We start from the raw sequence: 22,557 nt of genomic DNA on the forward strand, positions 1-22,557 counted from the left end.
GCTTTGTGTCCTTCAATATCTGTGCATTTTGTGTTGAATGCAGCCAATTAAATTGCTTCAGGTCCAGCCTCCTGAGGATTGTTTGAGAAGTCTGTACTTGTAAACTGGGTAATTGGTATGTGGAAACAAAACCATGAGTGCTCACATCTCACTGCTGGTCATAGCTCAGTATGCAGGTTAAACAAATGCAGAGAGGATATCGGGACATCAAAGAATATGCTTACAAAAGAGCTGGTAAGAAATAAACTTAGCAATTGCTTTTCTGCCAAGATCTTTTGGAGCAGTGGAAGCAGATAATGTGGCTGGGCAGCTTTGTCTGCTTCCATAGGGCTTTCAGGTGAGTCAACACCATATTGGCATGCATGTCTGACTTCAGTGAGTCACTACCCATCACTAAGTAAGAGTCATAGTGGATATGTCATGCATCCAGTTTGCTGAGACTAGCCAGGATCAGATATGTGAATTATCTTGCCACAGACTGGCTAACAGAAAGCAGCTGGTATTCATTTGGGGGGGGGGGGATTAAAAAAAAAAGTGTGGCAGCTCCAACTGCAAAAGAGCTAGTTTTCCTTCAGTGGCCTTTATTAACCCTGAGGAACAGAGTGTCCCAGACAGGTTATGGCATAAAATACAGCAGTGTAAATACTGCGTTCTGCTCCTGATGGAACTGGTACTGTGTTAAAGGTTACAAGACAAAAGGAAACTTTGTAATATTAAGGTTCTGCAGTACACAGAGCCTGAACCGGGTTCTAATACTTTCTGCAAAAAATAGAATGTTTCCCTAAAAAAGGAGCAAATACCTTTTGGGTCAAACAGTAACAAAATGAGAAAACTGTCTTGGAATCTTAGGTCAGGGTACAGGCACATTTTCAGTGTATTTGGCTGCTTTGGTACCTCATTGTTTGCACTGTGGAATCCATGATCCCTACCTGTATTTCTAACTGGGTCAGCATAATTTAATACAGAGCTATGATAACAAAGCCAGAAGTGAAGTTGTTCTAACTTTGTAGTCTACATGACTGAAAAAAATTTTACTGTTTTTCTTAGAAGGACAATTTGGAGGTTTATGGTAGTACTTGGTAATTAGGTAAATCTCAAAATTGGGTGTGGAGAAGAAGAGTCTGCCTAGAGCATGCACTGAGGAGGAAAAAAATCATGATGCTCGTAACTATAAGGAATAAACCTAGCAGGAAGAGTCAGTTTTGGCTAAACATTTGATTTAGTTTGACACGGATGTCAAATCTTTTTGCATGTCCAAAAGAAATAGAGGGGATCAGTGTGCACAACATCATTGGTTTTAGTTCTTTCAGTTGGGATTGAGTTGCATTCAGACCATCATGATATCTCAGAACTGTGATTTAATAGTTCCAGAATTTTTTTGTCCCGTGTTGTGATTTGCTTGCAGTTCTTGGAGTAAGCTATAGGCACTTGGAAAGTGAACAGATACAACAGCAATATCACCTTGTACAGTGTCCCTTTATCTCTGTTTTTGGCTGAAGCCAGATATACCAGAACAAGTAGAACAATATAATCAGTCTAAACCTCAGCTTTACACATACTAAGAAATTATTCCTATGCAAGTATGGAATATTTAACTTCTAAACTTAACCAAAGATAGGCTAGCTGACAACCATAATCTCGACCATTGTATACAAACAAACACCTGAATTTTTTCTGCCCAAAACCAGTCCAGCTCCTGACGCTTTTGCATTTTCATGTGCATTGCAGTATTTCATGCTTATTAAAAGGTGTCAGAGAAGAAATAAAGAAAAAAGGCTAGTAAAGCAGTTTCCAGGGAAGAATGGTGTTTACTTCATGAATGCAAACACCTTCTCCTTTCACTGTGTTGCACCCACACCTATGTTGTAAAGTATTTAAACTATATACTCTTGGGTATGCTCATATGCAAGAGGGGAGGTATTAGTTAAATCCAATCCAGCTGTTGGAACTGAACCATTTTTTTTCTTTCAGTTAGGCAGGTGGAAGTAGTCTGGAATTGGCTTGCTAATTTCAAACTCTTCAGGTACCCTGTATGTTTAATCAAGCTACTTTACTATCCCAGCTATGTATTCAGGGTAGCTCTTTCCTGTAAGCGTTTATCTTCTGGGTTTCTGAGACCAGATCCTGTAATGTTTAGAGGCAAGAGCAGAAATGAAGAACTTAAAGGACCAGTTATCTTGTAATGAAGTTCATAGATGCAGAGGAATTAGAACGTCAGTGAATTTGTTCTCTTTTCCACTTAGTAACCAACTTTCAAAAGCAGCTAAATGCACATCTTACCAAAGTTCCTGAAAACTTACCTTCTGTATCCACAGAATAGCCAAAACTGACATTGGTGAGATGAACACCACACACCAAGCTGAGCCTGACTTTCCCACTTCCCACTTCTGTGGGCTACATGGAGGCTGGGTGGTGTGTGGGAGAGCAGGGGTAGCTAACTGGCTGCTTGTGGGGCAGCTGGCAGGCCAGGCACACTGGCAATATTGATACACTGGCTGGCATAAAAACATCAGTTTCCTGCCTCTTGATCTCTCATGTTTTCTGGACTTGTTCCAGTTGCAATGGAAGTGGTGTAAATGTGTTGATTAAAAGATGACACTACTCGGGTATACCCCTTAATGAGGTGGCTGATGTGGGTGAGCACCACACCGGGCTCCAGATCTTGCTGTTAGAATGGCAGGTGGATTTTTAGTCATTAAATGATGGTTAAGTTTTAGTCTTCCTTCTGACACAATTTATATAGCTTAAAATGTTTAAAACCACTTACTGTGCAGCATTGGGTTATTTTTTCTGCACAGAGAATTACATTATTAAACATCTTGTAGATTCAACTTCATTTTTATTTTTAAGAAATCTTTATCCCAGCATAACAAAGGCAATGTAATGACTTGAACTTCCTGCTAGTTGTATCATTCACACATTTAAATAGTTTTGGTTTTCTGATTTGTACTTTAACTTGGGATGAAGTAATCTTATCAAGTATCCAGAATTTCTTGTCTCTGAAAGTGATATACTTAAGGGACTTAAAAGTGTTTATAATCAATTAAGATTGATTTTTAGATATGAAATAGAAATTTCCAAGTAACAGAAACCCTGAAACTGGTTCCAGTATTTCATTGTGAATGAAATCGTAACTTGCATTAAGAAATACTAATGTTTCAAGCAATGTGTTTGTAAATAGGACTGCTCAGACTGCTTTGTCTCAGATGTGATTTGTCCTCTTAATTAGCCTTTCTACTCACTGTCTTGTATAAGTCTGGTAGGGTGTTCTTGGGGTTTTTTGGGGTGTGGTTTTTTTCTTTTTTTTTTTTGGCTCGTAACCACCCCCAACCCCACCCCCCGAAAAATGCACTGTTATGTATTAGCCACAGAGGATTTTGGAAAAGTTATGATGTACAGCTGATTGTTTTTGGTATCCCTTCAGGGTTTTTTTTTTTAGTTTACAGAAGCTATATGAGTTGCTTTTTCAGGTAGTTTAATGTATTATGCATTTAAAGATTTATTTTTTTTAGTGTTAAACAAAGTCTCAAGAAGCCAGAGAAGCTTGCTAGACTTAATTCTTTCCTTAGAATATCAGTGCCATTCAAAACTTCAAAGTAATCTTTTTTTGTTTGTTTCCCAAGAAGGTGTGCATGGGTTGTCTCAACATACTACGTGCTAGTGTTACAGCAGTGATACTTACTGTTAAATATGTAGTGAGCGTCTTATGCACCTTTGTACAGGGTTTCACCAACGGTACTTGTGAAGTCTCTGTGGTTGAGCCAGAGGGTCCCAAATGTTTAGTCACTCAATAATTCTTTGAATGTGCTGATGGTAAAGGTTAATGTTATGCTGGTAATTCAGAATTTCACAGGGTCATCTTTCACAATTACTTTTTGATAAAAAGAGTTTTATGTACGGTGTTGTGTTCTGTCATAAACCAAATATCAACTAAAAAATCAGGAAGACACTTCCTTCTCCACAGATGGCTCTGAGTCAAATTGAGGTTGAGTTTCTTGTCAGCTTCTTGTTGGAACAGAGATTGTAGAGCTGAAACACTGATCTGATGAGGATGGTTGGATTCTGTGTCACTTCTGCCCCTTGGGTGTGACAAAGGCAGTTTTACATGGGACTGTGGCATTCTTTGAAGCCTTGTTTTGGGCATTGACTTGAAACTTGCTTTGTTTTCAAGGTCTGGGGTCCTTAAACCTCCTTTGTCAGCTTAGCATTTTTGTGTTTTGTATCACTGTAAAATGGGGGTTCCTTACAGCCCCTATCACAGCAGCCCTAATGTGTGTAGTGATTTTCTTTATTGGCATGTGAAATTAATATAGGTTTTGATACTTTGAGGAAACTAGGGATTGTTTTTCTTTCAATTGGAAGGTGTTAGGGAGAGATTCTTGGCATGTAACATTTTGTGCCTAGCTTTGGAACAGTATTCAGAAATTCAGGGTAGGAATGAGAACACTGATTTATCTAACAGCTTCTAGTAGATCTTTTGGGTTTTTTTCTGTTTTATTTCATAAAATAATAGCATGTTGAGGCACTTGAAATTAGAATTACTGCTGAATATCTACTTTTGACTTGTTACAAGACTTACAGTACTTGGTGTATTACTGTGGTTTTATCAGCCTGTCAAACACACTGGTATGTAATTGTTTTTCACAGATGGTGAACTGGGAAGAGGAAATCTCTTGTTACAAAAGCCTTATGAACCTAAAGTCTGACTTGTCATGTATAACAATTGAGATGTAACGTTGTAGCACAGTTTGGCAAATGTATGTTTTTGTTGCTTAATAGTACATGTTGACTGATAGTTACTCATTTTTACTTTCTATACGTGGTGTATGGTGCATTAATACCTTTAGTTAGGAGCAGAGTCGGAGTTCAGATTCTGCAGGAATAAACTCATCTTTTTTGTGATTTGTAGAATTTTGTATATTCAGAGTTTCTGAGATTTGGAGTCTGGTTTTAGTTTTTTTTAATTTTGTTTTGTTTGTTTTTTTGTTTTAATGCAGTGAAACAGTTCAGATTTTTTCGGGAGAGTGATTTTGAGATGTGCTGTTGCAATGTGACATGAAGTTACTTGTTTGAGTATATTAAGCTGAGAAATGACCATAGTCAGATGCTGTGAATGTCAAACAGTGTTAGATGCATTGGTAACATCTCGCTAGGTTTTAACTAGTGCTGCATATCTAGACTTTAGTGGATGGTTGTCTTCCCAGCCTGAAAGCTGGTAATGAATCCGTGGGGTTAAGCTGCAGAATAATTTTGTCACTTCTGTTTGTTTTAGCAGACCTGTTAGCAGGGGAAAATGCTTTAACCTTCCTACTACTGTATAAATCTCTTGTAAATGCCTATCAGTTCCCTATGTGCTGAGGCTTGCAGGTAACATAAAAGCATGGTATTCTTCTTACAGTGGTAATGTTTCCTTAAAGGGAGGCTTGCACAGGTATTTAAGATCACTTCTTTTATATGCTGTTGGATGATAGTATGTTTACTTCTTCTGAGGCTATAGGAAGGTGCTGATAACCTGCTGTATTTCTAAAATGGTTCACCTGAACACAAGCTTTAAATACCTTTTAAGAAATGCCAAATCAGGACAAAAAATTAACTGAATCACTTGTCTGTTTTTTGGGGAATAAAATTTGAGCTTTGCCATGCATCCACACCCTTCCACCAACAGGTAAGATTAGAAATTGCCCCTGTCAATATGCAAGTTTTAAAATAAAGTTTGCAAAAGCCCAGCAGGAGAGTCCAGTATATAGCATGGTGCTGTATGTATACCTGTATTTTCTGTAATCAAATGAGGCTGAAGCAGGGTCTCTCAAGGCAAGGATATCCAAACTGCAGTTCAGAGGTCTGTCATGGAGCAGTCTGTCACTAATGTATCAGCTCCCTTGGTAAAGAGAAAAAAATAAAGATGGAGAACAGCCTGAACAAATCCCAATTAAGTAGCAGGCATAAAACTAAGAAATTGGCCAATGTCAAGCGCATGCATATGTTTTTTCATGTACAGTCTATAATTGCAACAATTGACATGTATGAAGTAGAATCCATGGTCTTAAATATATTGGTATGCAGTGGTCATCGCATGAAGTGTCAGGTTAGAAATGATGTCAGCATATATCTAGCTGAGAGCACTGGTCATGATGTGACTGTGGCAACCAAGTTTAACTGCCAGAACGCACCATAGGCTCTTTGGGAACTTCAGTCACATGTACTTGTGGGAAGAGTCTAGCCCTAACACTGTATTACTGATTCTTGGATGATCCTGGTGACCGCAACATGCTGAATTTTTAAAGATGCTGTGCCAGTAGGAGATAACACTCATTGGTTCTGTGAAGTTAAGGCTAAGTGATAGCCCCAGTTATCAACCTACTTGCTCCATGAATGGAGAAGTAGCTCTGGACCCTGGTGGTGAGGACTGCATATTCAGCCTGTTAAAGGAGGGAGAACAAAGCAAAAATGTACCAGAGTTGCTTTGAATGTGAAACTATATATAATAAGTTTAAGTGAAAATATAAAAGAACAGCTAAAAGGGTAAAACCCAGGTAGTATGGAGATTGCCTAAAACATAAAGCTTGTAGAGTGTATACTACTAGTCAGCAAAAATGCCTGTGTAGCTGGTAACCTTTTTTGAAGAACCTTTCTAAAGAGTGGTAGCTCCCTAAATGAGGAAGAGATGGGAGATTCTTGCACATTAAATGTAGAACCATAATGGGATGGTCAAATATTTTGAAGATAGCTTGATAAAAGCAAAAATCTAGTAAAAAAAAAATTGAGACAGAATTGTAATAGGGTGGGATCAGTGGGGCTGAAATAATGGAAGTATGAAACAAAGATAAAACCCTAATTGAAAATCTGAGTGAATTATTTGCCTTTAGAAAGAAGCTTAGAGTCTTCCCAGTAGAGCCTTTATGGATGGATGACTCTGAGTAGCTGTATTTAGTCAAAGCATTGTTAGAGAAGGTTTTAGAGTAAATTGATGAAATGAATAGTAATGCTGTGTCTGAGACTGCACTGTATTTGGGTTTTTTTCTAAACCAAAAATATGAGGCTGCTGAACTGTTGAGCACAGCATATAGTCTTTCTTAAATCTGTCTTGCTACCAGGTGGCAAATGTAATAGTATAGTTGTCGGCTAAGGAGCTTCAGATTTGGTCAGATTTTTCTGCTCAAGGGAAGGTGTTATCACATAGACTTACGTGTTTTTCATTTGAGTAAGTTGTAACTAGGGAGCGAATATAAATTATGCATTGTATCAGTTATATCGCTAAGCACATACAATTTTGGGGGAGAAGATGCTAATGGATATGCAACTGATTTGTTGGGTGATGGGATACCCCTTAAAAACTAAGGTAAAAGGTTAGATTTTAGGGGGAGATGGGGTTGTGTTACTAGTGGAAAGTTCTGTAAAGATCTTTGGTATCTAGCACATTTATAATGATCAAGAAAAGGAGATTTTACAGCAGGAATCTAAGACAGCTGTGTCTATGTTTTTCCATTGAACTGCAGAGTTATCATGGGGAAGAAGTATTGAAGAACTTTTTTAGGCTATTTATTGCCCTTAAATTTGACACAATTATTAAGATTATTCAAATATGAATGAGAAACTGGAACGGCTGGTCTTACTAGTTGCATGCAGTGACTTTTCTCGTTCTTCATTTGTCCATTCCCTACCTACCCAGTGTCCTCCCATTCCCCAGCAATCCGGTCATATCATACTGAGCTTTTGCAGCAGGCTCAGATGGTCACAAGAATCAAATGGTTTAGCAAGATAATGGGGGTGGGGTGGGGAAGTGTAGTTCTGATAGATATAGTACCAGTGTTCTCTTACTGTAATGAGGACTTGCTTTGTTTAAAGTGGTATAGTTCATGCTTGTAGATGTAAAAGGAGAATTGTGCCTGTGTTTACTTGAGTGAGTTGGTTAATTAAACTGTGGGTAGGAAGACAAGCCTTCCTTACTCTCAGGTCAATCTAAGATAATTAAATGATGCTGCTATGCAAACGAATTGAAACCAATGAAGCTAAGATAATGTTCTAAGTACTGAAACTACGTCCTGTATAGATTCATGGTGTGAAGTCTGCTCACTTAGTTTACCTGTGTTTGAATTTAGCATGTTCAGTATTTCCTTAGATAACTAGACGTGGAGTGCTGGCGTTTTCTGTACACTGCTGGTCTTCACTGATACTTTTTAGCTCAGAGAAGTTATTTGCCCTAACTCAAAAGGAAAGTGATAGCGGCAGTGAAGGTCAGTACAAGGATAGGACATAGAAAGTATTTTAAAAGGCTCATTTTAGTTAGTGTGGGTGATCTTTCTAGGCTGCCAGCGGTCATCCAGTCCTGATTTTCTCTGAATTGCATTCTGATGGTGCAAGTCTTTTCCACTGATTGTAAAATGAACATAGAGAGATTGGCTTCAGTAGGCTAAAATTGTTCTTTTTCAATCTTCTCATCTCTCTTAGCTAAGAGGTATAGCAGCATTGTAGGGGATGTGTCCTGGGTGCCCAGTATCTTTTAAGGAGCAGAGATGTTTATGGGCTGATTTTCCTTTACACTGTTCAGTCTGTAGATCCTAAATAGACTCAGTACCACTGTACTGCTTTGTTTCCTTTTGCCACATGCCTTATCTGTCTTGTTTGCATTGAGCTTAGTAATCTTCTGTCACTCATGGTTGATTTTGGCCAGATAACTGGCATAAGTTAGTGTTTAGGTTGTGAGTGTGATCCTATGTGAATGAGACAGTCTAACCTGTATTTACTGCTTCTTTTGGCATGCACATATAAACACCTGGAGAGTCATTCCAGTGAAGCTCCCAAGGGAAGTCAATGTGTCAATGTTTTCTGCCTTTGGGATACTTATTGTGGTATATGACAAAGCTTTCTGTAAGGTTTATAATCGTAAAAAAAATCCCCAAACAAAACAACCAAAACCAGCACAGACAAAAAACTTGTGCATCTTGCTAGGAAAGATTGAATTATAAATTATGCACACTGTTTCTCTTATCTTTTGATGAATAACTGAGCTTTTGACCTAGAACAACTGATTCCAAAACAGAATACTGCTTTCTTTACATACAAATAATTCTTTTATTTTTTTACAGACTATGAGAAGACACAGAAATGAAGTCACAATTGAATTGAGGAAGGTGAGTCTGCTTTTGTTTATCAACCGTGTTACTTTGCTAATAATACTCTGGTGTCTTAGCTAAATATTTTGCTATAAGCTTTGCTTTATGGCCCCAAACTTACATAAAAAAGTTTTAAATTTGTAGATTACTACTGCAGATTCTAATGTTGGTTTTATTCTCCAACTTAAGCTCAGTACAGCAGCACAGTACTGCTTTACTCCAGTGTATTGCTTGGAAATAATCCATATTCAGTTTCTGTACCAGTTCTCATATTATTACAGTGAAAGTGTCAGCTGTTCAAATGTTTGAAGTCTCTGAATGGGAAAAGGGAGAGTTTTAGCATTTGGAAAGTGTGGATGTTCTTTTGTTTTCTGGAAAATACTGCTTCTGGGCTGTAGAGAGAATTAATTTTAGGGTCTGATTTTGGTTATGTTGGGTAGATGCCAGTGTAGCTGGGAAGATCATGAGCATGAGAGATGATCTAGATCAGTGCTTTGCCTAAAACACAGCATTTGTTATACCCTCGTCATTCAGAACTCTTTCAACAGCATTTCGAGGCACCTTAAAGGCTTGCTGCTGCAGAATATTTTCACAAGCTAAACTACTTGAGCTATGTGTGTAAAGAGAAGGGGTAAACTTTTATCTGCCTTTTGGTACCTTCAATATATTTGATGACTGATACTGGCCCCTTGAGTTTAATCCTGTTGAGAGAAATTCAGTTATTCACCCTTTCCTTGAACATTCTGTTTTCTAGATTTGACTTGTTGCTGCTCCTCACATCCAAATTGCCTGTATCTTTCTGGAAGTGTAGAAGTCTGGAAGGATGCATGCCACAGTTTAAATGGGACAGTGAAAAACAATTCTTAACACAGTATTCCTATTTATCTTGAGTATGTTGTTGACAGGCACTCAGTCTGTGATCCATTATATCCTTTGGGCACTTCTTGCAGTACTGCAAAGCAAGAGTAGTTGTTTGTTCTCTATTCACGTAGTTTAATAAATGCAGAAATTTTAAAGACATCGCTTCTTGTCTTTTGAAATACATCTGCTTTTTCCAGACTTTCTTAACTTGAATTCTCATTCTGTTCCTCAGTATGCTTCAAGGCCTCCTCAGCTTGCTGTCACCCATGTTTTCTAATATTTTCATCAATGACTAGATGGAAGTGTGTGCTTTCAATATGCTAGACGTAGGTCAAGCTCCTTTGAGTCTCCCATTTAATACATGTCTCCAGTTTGCCAGTTGAATCATTGACAGTCTGAGAGGTGCTTGCTTAGGAGTGCATAGCCACTCAATTTCATCTAATTTTTTTTTCATTATTTCCAAACTGAGAGGGGAGACCAAAGTCTTGCTAAAATCAAAATGAAGGGTTTGTAAATGAAGTTATGTCAATAGAAATTAGCTTAACTTGTTTTTGAGGAATTTTTTCAGCACTTGTCACCGGATTGTGTAGGAGCTACCCAAAATCCTGTGCTAATATTTTCTTGGGATCCTTCTGCTTTTCTTAAAGAGGCTTTTTTGTTTTTTTCAGGTCTTAAAGAAAAACTTCTATATCTCATTGCAGTATAAAAAACGTTTGTAAGATTAATCCCGAGACTATAAGAATTAGTTGAAGAAACCTAATAGGACCCAGATGACTAAAAAAAGAAAATGAAATCTTAGTACTTGTGCATGATGTCATCTAAAATTTGTTTAATGCTTTCATATTTTCCTAATCAAAGAAACCAGCTGAAGATGTGTGAATGTGTAGCTTAAGCTGGCTGTGGCCTCATTGGTACTGGCAGAGGATTGAGGGTACTGGCAGAGGATTGGGGTGTGGAGAAAGCTACTTCTACATACAGTGAAAAATGAAATTGCACAGTTTTTGCTTAAGTGAGATTCAGGTAATTTTGATATCTGAATTATCAGCAGTTGAAGTCTATGCTGACATGTTAGGAGCCCTCTCTGTTCAGAACTAGTGTGTTGATTCAGTGTAAAACTAGCTGTATAACTGTGAAATCTGTACTGGGAAGAGTCATTCATAGCATTTGGGCAGTCTATGCCTGCTGGCAAAGCAGTGTTGTAAAAGATGGCTTAGCTAATGCAGCTTATCCTCATATATCTTGTTAAATTGAGACTGCGTATGAGCAGTGCAGTCTTTGGAGAGAGCTTTGCAGTGCAAAGTGAGAATTTGAGTTTTAATTTAATTCTCATAATTGGTTTTTGTAACAGGTCACAATTTCAAGGCCATTTTATAACAAGCATGGTGTGGAGCAAGTCATGCACTTGAGACAAGGCAATGGAGTGTTCTCTGTGGAAGGAATCTGGTATATGCCAGTAATACATGAGTGAAGATAAGGAAGAGGAAGCCTATGAGCTGCTATTGACTTTTCACTGAAAACTACACATGCAGAGATGAATTATACGTTTAGAGAAGCCTAAGCTCTGGGTGTAGGTCAGAATGTAAATCAAGAGTGAACAGCAGCTGCAGAACTCATAAATACAGGAAGTTGTGTTCTTCTGGAGTATTTGTTGGAACGTCTTCCACTGCAGAGACCAGTGGAAGACATCTCTTTAGTGTAAGAGAGAAAGCATGTGTCCAAGTTGTTGGTTTGCAACAGCTGAACTGGTGCTGGTGGGCACCTGGTTTGCTGTTGGAGCTGCGTGGCAAATGTCAGGCTGTTGCTTCTGGTGGAGAATTGGGACTGAAATGTAAAGGGATATATTTTATTCAGTGGAAATGATAAGCTATAATATCAATTTGTCTTCACCTTTACAGCTAACACAGCTACCCTAGTATGTGTGCCAAATCCAGGAAATGTGTGTTGGCATGATCTTAGTAATCCACCAGTGCCTCTTGAAAACCAAGAGTTATCTTCTCCCTTATCCCAGCTATCCAGATGCTGAGTGTACACCTGGCTTTTGAAGAAAATAGGCAAATTGAACATTCTTGATCTCTACAGTTGAAGCGCTACATAGTCATGGGTTTGTCTTTTGAATCAATGTGTGTATAAATATTAAATGAATGGATCTGATGAAGTTGCTCACATTTCTGTTTTGTAAGATGGAATAAATCAAAACAATTCACAGCTTTGAACAGTAGTAAACAATTTCTGCATGCATTAGTGTGAGGTGTTTATTCTTTTGAGATTACAGACATCAAGGTGCATTTGCAACACATTCTGTATTTCAAGAATATGTTAATCTCTATTCACTATCTTCACACCACAGCTCTTATTCAGAAGGAAACTTCCCTTCTTTTTTCTTTTCCCAGTCACTTATTATTTGTTTAGGAATTGAGCTAACAACGTTCTCTCTGATATGAAAGGGTAGCTAGCAGTCATCTGGCAGAGACACAGGTTGGCACTGTGAGCCAGTCACATGACACTTCTGATGGTCAGGCGCCCTTTTTGATTCCATATTGGTCTTGCTGAACATGAGTTTTACGCATTTTGGGAATGGACCTACTACATTTCTGGAAAGATGGTCTCTGGCTATATTGTTAGGGCAGCAGCGGGCCTAAGAGCTTAAAAAGTAGCCATCTTTCTTTGCAGACAGACAAGATAACAGTGTCAGTGTTGGCGATGGAGACTCTCGGGATTTAGAAATTAAACTTCTCAGTGTAGTGCCTTGGCAGAGTCTGATTCAGAATGTTTATTTCTTAATTTCAGCATCACAGAAACCTGAAGGCGGTTCTGTTAAGAAACAGGAACCCTGGAATGAATTGGCTAACTTAGCTGATTTGTCTCACTTCTAAAGGGCAGTGGGATGGATGAATAATGGCTAGGGTTCCGTTTAAGGTTCCGTATCTGAATGAAACCTGTAACTATTGCTGTGAGAGATCCTTTGGTTCTAGGTGCATGGCTTTCTATGAGGAGGAAGCTTGACTTGGGCTGCTTATGTGCTTTAAGAAAGGTAGTCCTTAGCCAGGTCAATGCTATCATCATTGAGTTAGATGCCACCCTTCAAAGGAAGCCTTAACACTCCTAACCTCAGCAGAAACAGAAGATCTTGTCCTCCTTTAAGGTCTGCTAACAAACTGGAATCCTAAGAACTTCCAGGATGTCTCACAAGGTTTATTTTTTACTTTCTTGGCAAACTCAGCTGCCTCTGAGAGTTCATAGACATGAGCTCATAGACATTAGCTCATGAAAGCTCTAATTGCCAATTAAAAGTTTGATGCAAGGCAAAACAATTATTTGCTAAACAAGTGGTAGATTAAGGAGCCGTGGGCATACGTCTTTTTTACCTGTTTCTCTGGCATACTGTATTTGATGTCCCTGCTCTGGTCTTTCTTAAGATTGATGACCTCCACAATAGCTCCTAAATAGTGAGTCTTGAAGAAAGGAATTTTGTCTTCATGTTGCTGGGAGACCTAGGGTGGGAAAAATCTTTTTCTGATTCTCAGGAAGTCTGAGAATGGGGGTGGGGGAGAAAAAAAATGAAAAATTCCACATTTTCAGGTTCAGGATAGTAAAACTTGCTTTGGTTACACAGCTTTTCCAGTACATCATGAATGTATAGCTTTTCATTTACTGTAAAGTGTGGGTTTTAGGTGTATGTCTACCCAGCTTCCAAGAAACGGCTACAGTCGCAGGAGAGTGAAGCACTATTAGTATGTTCTTCTGGAGGCTTCCCTGTCCAGTGTTAGTAGTGCAAATTCTTGGGAAAGAACTTACATCTACCCTGCCTTGACTGAGTGCTCAAAAAAAACCCTAATAAAAAGACCTTAGGAGGAAAATTCTGTTCCTAATGTATTCTTCTGGAGACTTAGTTGAAGCCCAACTTAACAGGCCTCAGTCTTTGCAGCGTGTGCTTCGGGCTGTTGGGCCACACACTGATGTACACTTACGTGTCTACTAATTTTTAGTCAGCCTGCTTATCTTCTGTTTGGCTAGTGCACATCTTTCTCGGGAACCTTGTGACTGCTGTCTGTTGTCTCAAAGGTGAGCTAGCAGAACTCAAATGTAGAAAAGTAGCCTGTCTTCTAACTGCGTATCTGTAGCTATGCTCTTTATCCGAAGAACAGTCGTGGAATCTGTTTGACTGCCTTTGGATGCAAGGGACCTAGTTTGCTGAGCATGTAGGATACAATTTTATTATCCGTGGGTTGTAGGATCATCAGATTGACCTGTTCAGTGTTTTTACAGGTTTGCACGGTTTCTTTAAATCTGTCTAGGTGTTAATGGGTTCTAAGACAGTGAGTGTAGGCAATTAATGGTCCTTTCCCAACCACTGAAGAAATTGAATCTTTTCCCCCCAGGTTTGTATCCAAGAGCTGTTACTAGAAATTCACTCAGGCTAGAAATGCCCCCCTAAGAAAACTTCCATTAAGAGGATATTCAGTAGAGGGTTTCCGAGCATCCCTTTAACATGATGAGGCTGGACTGCTAGGCATTTTCTTTTTCTTCATGATGGACTGTGGCAGGTGCTCTCACTCCCCATAGCCATAACTGGAAATTACATGTAAGTGAAACCTAGAAGCTCAGCTCGGTCTGTCACAACAGTGGTAGCTTAAAAGGGATGTCCAGACAACCTGACTCATACCTCCATCGCTAGCCTGATCCTTTAGTCTTTCCTAGGATGTAAGAGCAGAGGAAAGAGCTGCTTGTTGTCATCTGTGAATACAGCTAATGCTGGCTAGCCCTGCAGTTCCTAATATTGAGATGTTCTTCAAGTTCTGCTCTTCGTCCCCAGAGAACTCAAATATCTTGAACTTTCATGCTAAAGGAACTTCTTCCTACTAGCTGCTGAGTTCCTGAATTCTTTCCCTGACCTGAAGAGTCATGGTGTTTGTTACCTCAGGGCAAAGATCTTCTTGTTTATTTCTTTTCCCTTTTGATCTTGATGCTTCCCAACAGAGTTGAGACTCTCATAGTTTTCCCATGTGTCAACTGCTGAAAAGCATGTATAAATTTATGGTGAACACCTTTCATAGCTCCATTAGAGTATCCTATTGGCTGTGTCCTATAGTACTAGGTGGAATGCAGCACAGAGCTTGACAGGCATCCTCTTTGCCCACAAGGATTCTTGTGCTATTAATCAGGTTGTCTTTGAATCTTGTTTGCATTGATAGGCATTTTTTTGAACCCTGTGGCCATCTTGCAAGAAGGTAGACAAGGAATACTGGGATCATTTGCATGTTTACTGTTCATGCAGCCTGACTTTCCCACTGTCAGTGAAGCAGATGATGGGTATCTGTCATCAAAAACTCTTAACAGATCACCACACTGGACAAGAAAGTGCACTCATGGTATCATTACTGTTGTTTCTAATCGCTTGGTATTTTTGCCTGGTGTATTTGTCCACGTGCCTTTTGTTCATTTGGAAACCTCTGTAGACTGTTGTAGTGGGATCTCTACTAGAATGTTGAAATTCCTATAACCAGCAGTCAGATGCTGTTTATAAACTTCTAGATTTCATTGTAGTAGCACACATTGTTCAGGCGGTGGTTGAGGATCTCCCCCCTTGAAGGAGACCTGCTTAGTTTTGTTAGCGGTAAGGTCTTACCCTTCATCAGGGATTCCAGTCTGATGCCTCTCTCCTTGAAGGGGCTCTCTCACTGGGCTTTGAACAGGACAGCTGTACCCAGGTGGGCTCATTTGTCTTCATTTTTACCACAGGAGCCTGCAGAAGAGGCTAGTGCTATGATTTAGGTAAAAACATTGGAGTTTGTCACAATACGACAAAATGCAAACATTTTAAGGTCATGCCAAGCTGCAAATCTTGTTCTTTTACTTAATCATTCACAGGGGAGTGGTTGGTCTATCAAATTATTGTATACAGTGGTTAAGCTGTCCAGGAATTAGATGCTTTTGCAAGTGGACAGAGCTGTTTCACATAGCCTTAGAGACGCTTTTGAGACTGGAACGTTCTGTGAAGACTCTGACTTTATAAGAAATGCTAATGACAATGGCTTTTCCTTAGTAAGGAAGTTTTAGTGCCTCTTGGTAAATACTAGCCTCTCTGCTTGAGGCTGCTGTGGAAGCACCTCTTTCTTGATAACTGTTTTTCAGCCCAACCATCTGCAAACAGTGAGTAGCTACAAGAATGTTCTCACTCACTCTTACTTTCCCTGGCTGAGGTCAGTTTTTATACGTGATTACTTGTACTTACTTTGGTTAACATTAACATTAGGAAGCGTTCTCTTAGGCATACTCATGTTGCCAAAGGGAAGGCGTAGTTGTATATGAAGGTATAAAAGGCTTTCTAAGGAGCTGTTAACTTGCTTGCTGGAATGGGAGAGAACTAGACTCTTGGTTAGCTCAGTTATGGTGTGTGTTATGGCCACCTTTAGCATGCAGCTACAACTGGAAGGCTTTTTGGTGTTACTCAGTCTTATACTAAGATTTCTAATTAGTCTGCAGTTTTACTCTTGTCAAGAGACCCTGTTCCATAGTAGAATTTAAACCTACTTGTTTGATGGGCCAGAATTTGAAATGTTGTTCCTTTTGTTACCGTCCTCACCATCGGTCACCTCCCAGGTGAATCAGTGTGGATAACAGTTCTTATGTCAAGCATACTTTAGAAAAACCCTGTAAAGCTCTTTCCCTGCTTTTTTTTTTTTTTTTTTTTTTTTTTTTGAGCATGAGATGTAGAATATTCAGCCGAATATTTTGGGAGGAACAGAATTGGAAAACCCTGCATTACACCATAGTGGTTTGCTGCTAATGACAAGGAAACTTCACCCTTCCCAGTAAATGATTTAGTTTGAAACTTTTAACTTGCTCCAGCAGTCAGTGGTGACAGTTGTGTGCTAAGACCCCAGTTACGTCAGGCTGCACCTTTTCTGAAGACAGGGAACGTCTGTCTGAGGCTGGACCAGTGTCTGCCACCCTCATAGCTAAATGTCTTCCTGTACTTTCATGCTTGTGTGAACTTGCTCACCACCGTGATCTGTGGTGATACCTTTAGGTGGGAAGAGGACAGTTGACTGAAGACATCAGGACCTTTCTCCAGCTTCAATCCCTTCTCCTAGTATTGGCTTGTTTTACTATAACAGCACAGCTGATCCTATAGGAGCTGTTCATTCAAGGCAGGAAGGAACTGCTTTCTCCTCAGGTGGATGTGTGTAGTAGCCGTGTACTGGGGAGGGAGGCTGATATGGTCATGGAGAGGGCCTCTGGAAACTGGGTCCGGTCCCTGTAGCTGCTGAAGTATAGGCTATGGTTTAGACAAACGGTAGGAAAAGGAATTGTACTTGAGCAGAGCTAGGCTGAATGATGTTTGCTCTTTGCTTAAAATGGCAGTGCCAAGTACTTGGGGTGGAAAAATAAGATAAATACATTATAGGTTTTTATGGTGAATCCACTTATCGGTGTGTGCCTGCCTGATGCAGTTTGCCTGCATAGCACTGTTTTCTCAGCATTTAACTGCCAGCTCATTTCCATCTCCCTTTTTTCCAAAAGCACTTGATAACAAAATACCTTTAGTGCTTGACTCTATGAATGTGCTCAGAGTATGTTGCTGTTAGCGTACAGCTCTGGAGAGGCTGCCATAGCTAATCTAGGTGACCTTCTGCACTCTTTGAGGATCTAGTTTCTGTACTTAGACTTGAGAAAAATTAAATTATGCTAAGTTCATGGAATGTTGTCTTCTGCATTAAAGTGTTATTTAATTCTGGTGCTTGTTTATTATTTTAGCATTCTCTTATCTGAAAAAAAAATTTAATACATTGCTTGGGAACCTTTAACTAAGGCTGGAAAAGCTGTTTTAAATTATTTTTTTTAAATGTCTAAAAAGTAAGCATGTCCCAGAAATTTTGGACATGAGTTTGGTGTTTTTTTTCTAACGTAATAAAATAAAACATTGGGGACTCCCTCAAAACATGATTCTGTTTAGAGGCTTTTTTAATATCTTAGAAGCAAGGCATGATATAATACAATCTCTGTGGTCAGTACTGTTTAGGTATCAGATAATTGGAGACTGAAAAGCCTGCCTTTCCTTGCTAGTGTAATAGATTTATTTTAGGTGTTACAGCTAGCTGTTAACACCTTTTCCAATGTTCTGCTTCATTAGAGATTGATATCTTAATGTAGTTGTTTAAAAAAACAAACTAAGCAAAAAGGTGTTCGGATATATGTGCTGCATCATCATCTTCCACTCTCCTTTCTATTTTTGTACCTTTAGATGTACCAAGCAAAAGATAAATTTAGAAATTTAGAAAAATTTCTAAAATTTAGAAAAGACCACATTTTAAACTTGTAAAAAAGTGCATTTGGATACAGTTACAATTGATGATTTGATGTCTGCTTTTTTAAATTAGGGCTTTAGGAGTTCAAATATTCTAATTAAGCAAGGTAGAAATGTTAAATGGGTACTTTACTACTGAAAAGGTAATTTCCCCCCCCAGTAATTACTTAAAGGAGCTGAGGCTGTGGAGGGTGCTTTAAGTCAGAAATAAGGCTAATAGTGTGAGTGGGAGATATTACAGGTGTCAGTGTACATAGAGCATGCTGCTTTACACACAAGATTAAAATGGTGTAACCAGGGAACTTTGAAGTAGGTTTAGCTGAATATTAATCTTACACTGGAAAATAATTTCTGTTATGTGTGGCTAAATGTTAATGTTACACAAATATATTTATATTGTAAATGTCTGTTAGAAAGTTGATCCCCAAACTGTCAGTTTTAATTAATTCGAATGTCATGGATTGTCATAGTTCTGTGATTAGTGAGCTGCTGGATTCTTACAGCTGAAATACTTCAAATTCAATGTGCAGTTATAAATGCCTTTTTTTTTTAAAAAAAAAAAGTAACGTTATCTAAACTTTTCTTGTGAAAGTAGCCATTATATTGTCACCCTGTACTAATAAGCATTAAGTGTCTTTATTTTTTGTCATTCTTTTACAGAACAAAAGAGACGAACATCTTTTGAAAAAAAGAAATGTTCCCCAAGAAGAAAGTTTAGAAGATTCTGATGTTGATGCTGACTTCAAAGCAGTAAGTTCCTTGATTCTGGAATTATTTTAAAAACTTTGATGTCTCAATATAGTCTGTTCTAACTTTTAACACTGGAAGTCTTGAGTTATTTTAAAGCAAAATTATGAACTTACATGCTGTTAAAATTAGTTTGATTGTGTTGAATGTTTAAAAAGTGTAATTTAGCAACAAAATTAATAAAACCTCTTTTTTTTTTTTTTAAGCAAAACGTAACACTAGAAGCTATACTACAGGTATGTTTTATTTCACCTTTTTTTTTTTCATTAGAAGTGCATGTTCTGTGCTTTTGTAATTTTTACAAGCCTAGGTTTTGTTTTGGGTTTTTTTTTTTTTGTTGTTGTTTTTTTTTTCCCCAGAATGCCACAAGTGACAACCCAGTGATCCAACTGAGTGCTGTCCAAGCTGCAAGGTAAAAATAAAGGCATAGAAATGTACTTCCAACACTTGTTTCATGATGAAAGTTACTTATTTTACTTCTGCATTTAATTTCACAGAAAACTCCTATCCAGTGACAGAAATCCACCTATTGATGACTTAATAAAATCAGGAATTTTACCAATTCTGGTAAAATGCCTAGAAAGGGATGATAAGTAAGTATACTTTTAAGAATGTTCACCTTTATGAAAATCTGCATACAAAACCCATCTCATTATTTCAAATGAAACTGAGGATTCATAGCACCATATAATCTGGCACAGTGGATCACATTTCATGATGATAAACTGTAAGTTCTCCAGGAGTATTTATCCTGCTGCTGAAACATCATTTTCTTATTTAGTGCTTGCTTGAGGATATCCAGCTAATGGAGAAAGAAAACCTTACTAAATTTCTCATTGGTTTTGAATTTCAGACTTTTTTGTTAACTGTAAGAAACCTGTCTCGGACTTACTGTGTATATTTGTGTGAAGGCAGAGAACATGCCTACTTGTGAACAGGGCTCTTTGCCAGAATACACTTGTCTTTTTCGTTAAGGTTATTAGCTTAAGTTTCTAGCTTTTTTTTTGTTCTTGCTGTGAGGTGGGTTTCCTTCTGGCTCTGTACTGTTCCCTCATGTGATGGTACAATACAGTGAGCATGCTCCCTGGTATGATTCTTTTTGGCAAAACAAGAGCTTCAGTAAAGGAGGTAGAGAACATTGAGCATGTAGCTGTAAGAATTTAATGACATGTAAGAAAAATGCCATGTTCCACAATCTGAGCCCCTTACTCAGGTAGATGGGGATTAACACATCTGAGGTAAATTTTTTAGCCTATCTTTGCTCTCAGGCAGCCATAAACGTATTTACGTTATTTGCATTTTTAAGGTTATTTCTGCAGCCATAAGGGCTAGAAACTTCAAAAATGCAAATTGGCATTTTGGGTATAATTTTGTGGTTGCAAAAACATGAGGCATGAATAGTTTTGTTTCTAGCTTGTTTAACAAAATGGTTGCTTAGAAAGCAGCTGGCAATAATATTCAGATCAAGATTGCATTTTAAAGTGGGTCATGAATGCCTGTCTGCTCTAGAAGTAGATGATTCAGTGCTGTGAAAATTCTTCTAATTTGAATTTTCTGTCTAGTTTTTGTATGATTTACCTTTGTGTATGTTTAATAAGCCTTTCAAAACTGAACTGAATATTTTCTTAAGTCATCCTTTTAATTGTGATTGCTATATAATGTTTAGTAGAGCTGAACTCTGCAAAGACTTTCTGTAACAGATTGTTAAAGCTGTTGTTCATGTTATCACCGAAAGCTTAGCACAAAGGGAAGAAAAGGAGGACTGACCTAGAACTAGAATTTTAATGCATTTCATCCTACAGTGTAAAGGTTTATAGATGAGTGCTGACAGATACTATTTATTTTCACAAATCCTTATTTACACATCTTGGGCCCTCCTAGCTAATTCTTTTCCAATCCCATCCCCGATACAACCTTAAAATGCTTTGGAAACTAATGGACAAAAAAAGCTTAAAGGAAGCAGGTACTATGGGTATAAAACACAACTGATAGACCCAAAAACATGGAAATGAAAAATAGTCACCTAAAAGTAAATGTTCTCTTCTCCTCCCAAAGCCAAATGTTTGTTATACTAACCACCATAAGCTGTAAACTCTTTTATAGCTTCTAGAACTCTTAATCTTTAGCATTTGCTTGAAAAACGGTTTTCATGCAAACTGTTTTACTAAACTGCTGTTGGCATAGAAAATGGTTCACCAGCATCTTGGAAGAGGTGTTCCCCGAGCTTTTATAATATGTGTAACTGATTTTTATCTGCATTTAATAAGTCAGTTTTAATACAGGTATGATGCTGTCTTTTGATAACGATGCTAGATCTTTCCCATCTCTGTGATGGAGCAGAAAAATATCTTTATCCCAGTATACCAGCTTATGCTTGATCTGGGATGTAATGTTAGAAAGGGCCAAGTTTTTATTCATTATGGTCAGACATGGTTAATCTGTTGAGACCTACTAATGGCAGCAAGACAGTTGCACTTTCTTCACTATGTATGAACGGTGTTTGGATCAGCTGGATGTGAAGAGGTGTCTGTTACCCATTAGAGAGGCATAATTAGATTTTGTGATGAGTGCTAGAAATGTTTCATACAGGAGATAAGTGGACTAGAGCAGTGGTCAGCTTCACTGGTTGGTATGTGCTTCCACAAGTATTACTACTTTTTATTTATTATTACTAATAAGAAGTCAGAATGATGGGTGGTTTACAAAAGGTCATAGAATGTAAAAACTTTTCTTTCTTACAGCTTTTCCCCTGAGATGTCCAGGCTTAGATTTATTTTTTTTTTAAAACCCAACTTTTAGCCCAGTGACACTGCTTGAATGTGGAGTGTCTCAGAGTGATTACAGCTAGTAATACTGAAATGAACCTTAAAATAATCTGTAGATCATGTTCCAACTTACTACTATGAAATTATTTCATTACAGTCCTTCATTACAATTTGAAGCTGCATGGGCATTGACTAACATAGCATCAGGCACTTCTGCACAGACTCAAGCTGTTGTACAGTCTAGTAAGTATTACAGTTTGGTTTTTGGGTGGTGGTGGATATTGTAGGTAAAAGGGAGAAGGAGGTATTTGGTTAACATGCCATTTGTTATCAAACCCATTAAAATAATAAATGCATGTCTGGTCTCTTTCCCCAAAAAATTCCACATTTGATCTTAAACATCCATCTGCTTATATCTAACAATATTAAGGATTCCAGACCTGGTTTTCCCATAAAGATAATGACAGATGATATAATAAGTATGACAAAAAAATGTTACTCCTTTCTAATTCTTGGGTTAATTTCTGAAACCATATACTGTTAATTCCCTGATGGCTAAAACTGATGTTAGGAAGTAATTCTTTCTACCTCAAAGGTATGTTCGTAAATCTTACTAAAGTTGTTAAATACATACAATTCTGTAAGGTTGTTCATTTAAATACAGAGTTAAGAAAACTACCATCCTTTCCTTGACCTTATGATTAGTATGTCATACACACAGCATTTGTTGTGCTGCCTTCCTTTCTTGCTTAACCAGCCATTG

At 38.2% G+C, this 22,557-nt stretch overlaps 1 protein-coding gene and 1 long non-coding RNA gene across 2 annotated transcripts in view; both read left to right on the forward strand.

Annotated features, from left to right (window-relative positions):
- The window catches only part of KPNA3 (karyopherin subunit alpha 3), a 48,718-nt gene that overhangs the window by 9,820 nt on the left and 16,341 nt on the right, over positions 1-22,557 (forward strand). Inside the window, exons 2-7 of the mRNA XM_056327668.1 lie at positions 9,087-9,131; positions 18,943-19,032; positions 19,236-19,265; positions 19,389-19,441; positions 19,527-19,622; positions 21,952-22,037. Coding sequence (XP_056183643.1) covers positions 9,087-9,131; positions 18,943-19,032; positions 19,236-19,265; positions 19,389-19,441; positions 19,527-19,622; positions 21,952-22,037 — 400 coding nt within the window. The remainder of the gene's footprint in view (positions 1-9,086; positions 9,132-18,942; positions 19,033-19,235; positions 19,266-19,388; positions 19,442-19,526; positions 19,623-21,951; positions 22,038-22,557) is intronic.
- On the forward strand, positions 9,167-12,212 carry LOC130144260 (uncharacterized). The gene is made up of 2 exons (XR_008820078.1): positions 9,167-10,994; positions 11,323-12,212. It is a non-coding gene; the product is annotated as an uncharacterized LOC130144260 (long non-coding RNA).

This window comes from Falco biarmicus, chromosome 2 (genome assembly GCF_023638135.1).
Source record: "Falco biarmicus isolate bFalBia1 chromosome 2, bFalBia1.pri, whole genome shotgun sequence".
NCBI lineage: Eukaryota > Metazoa > Chordata > Aves > Falconiformes > Falconidae > Falco > Falco biarmicus.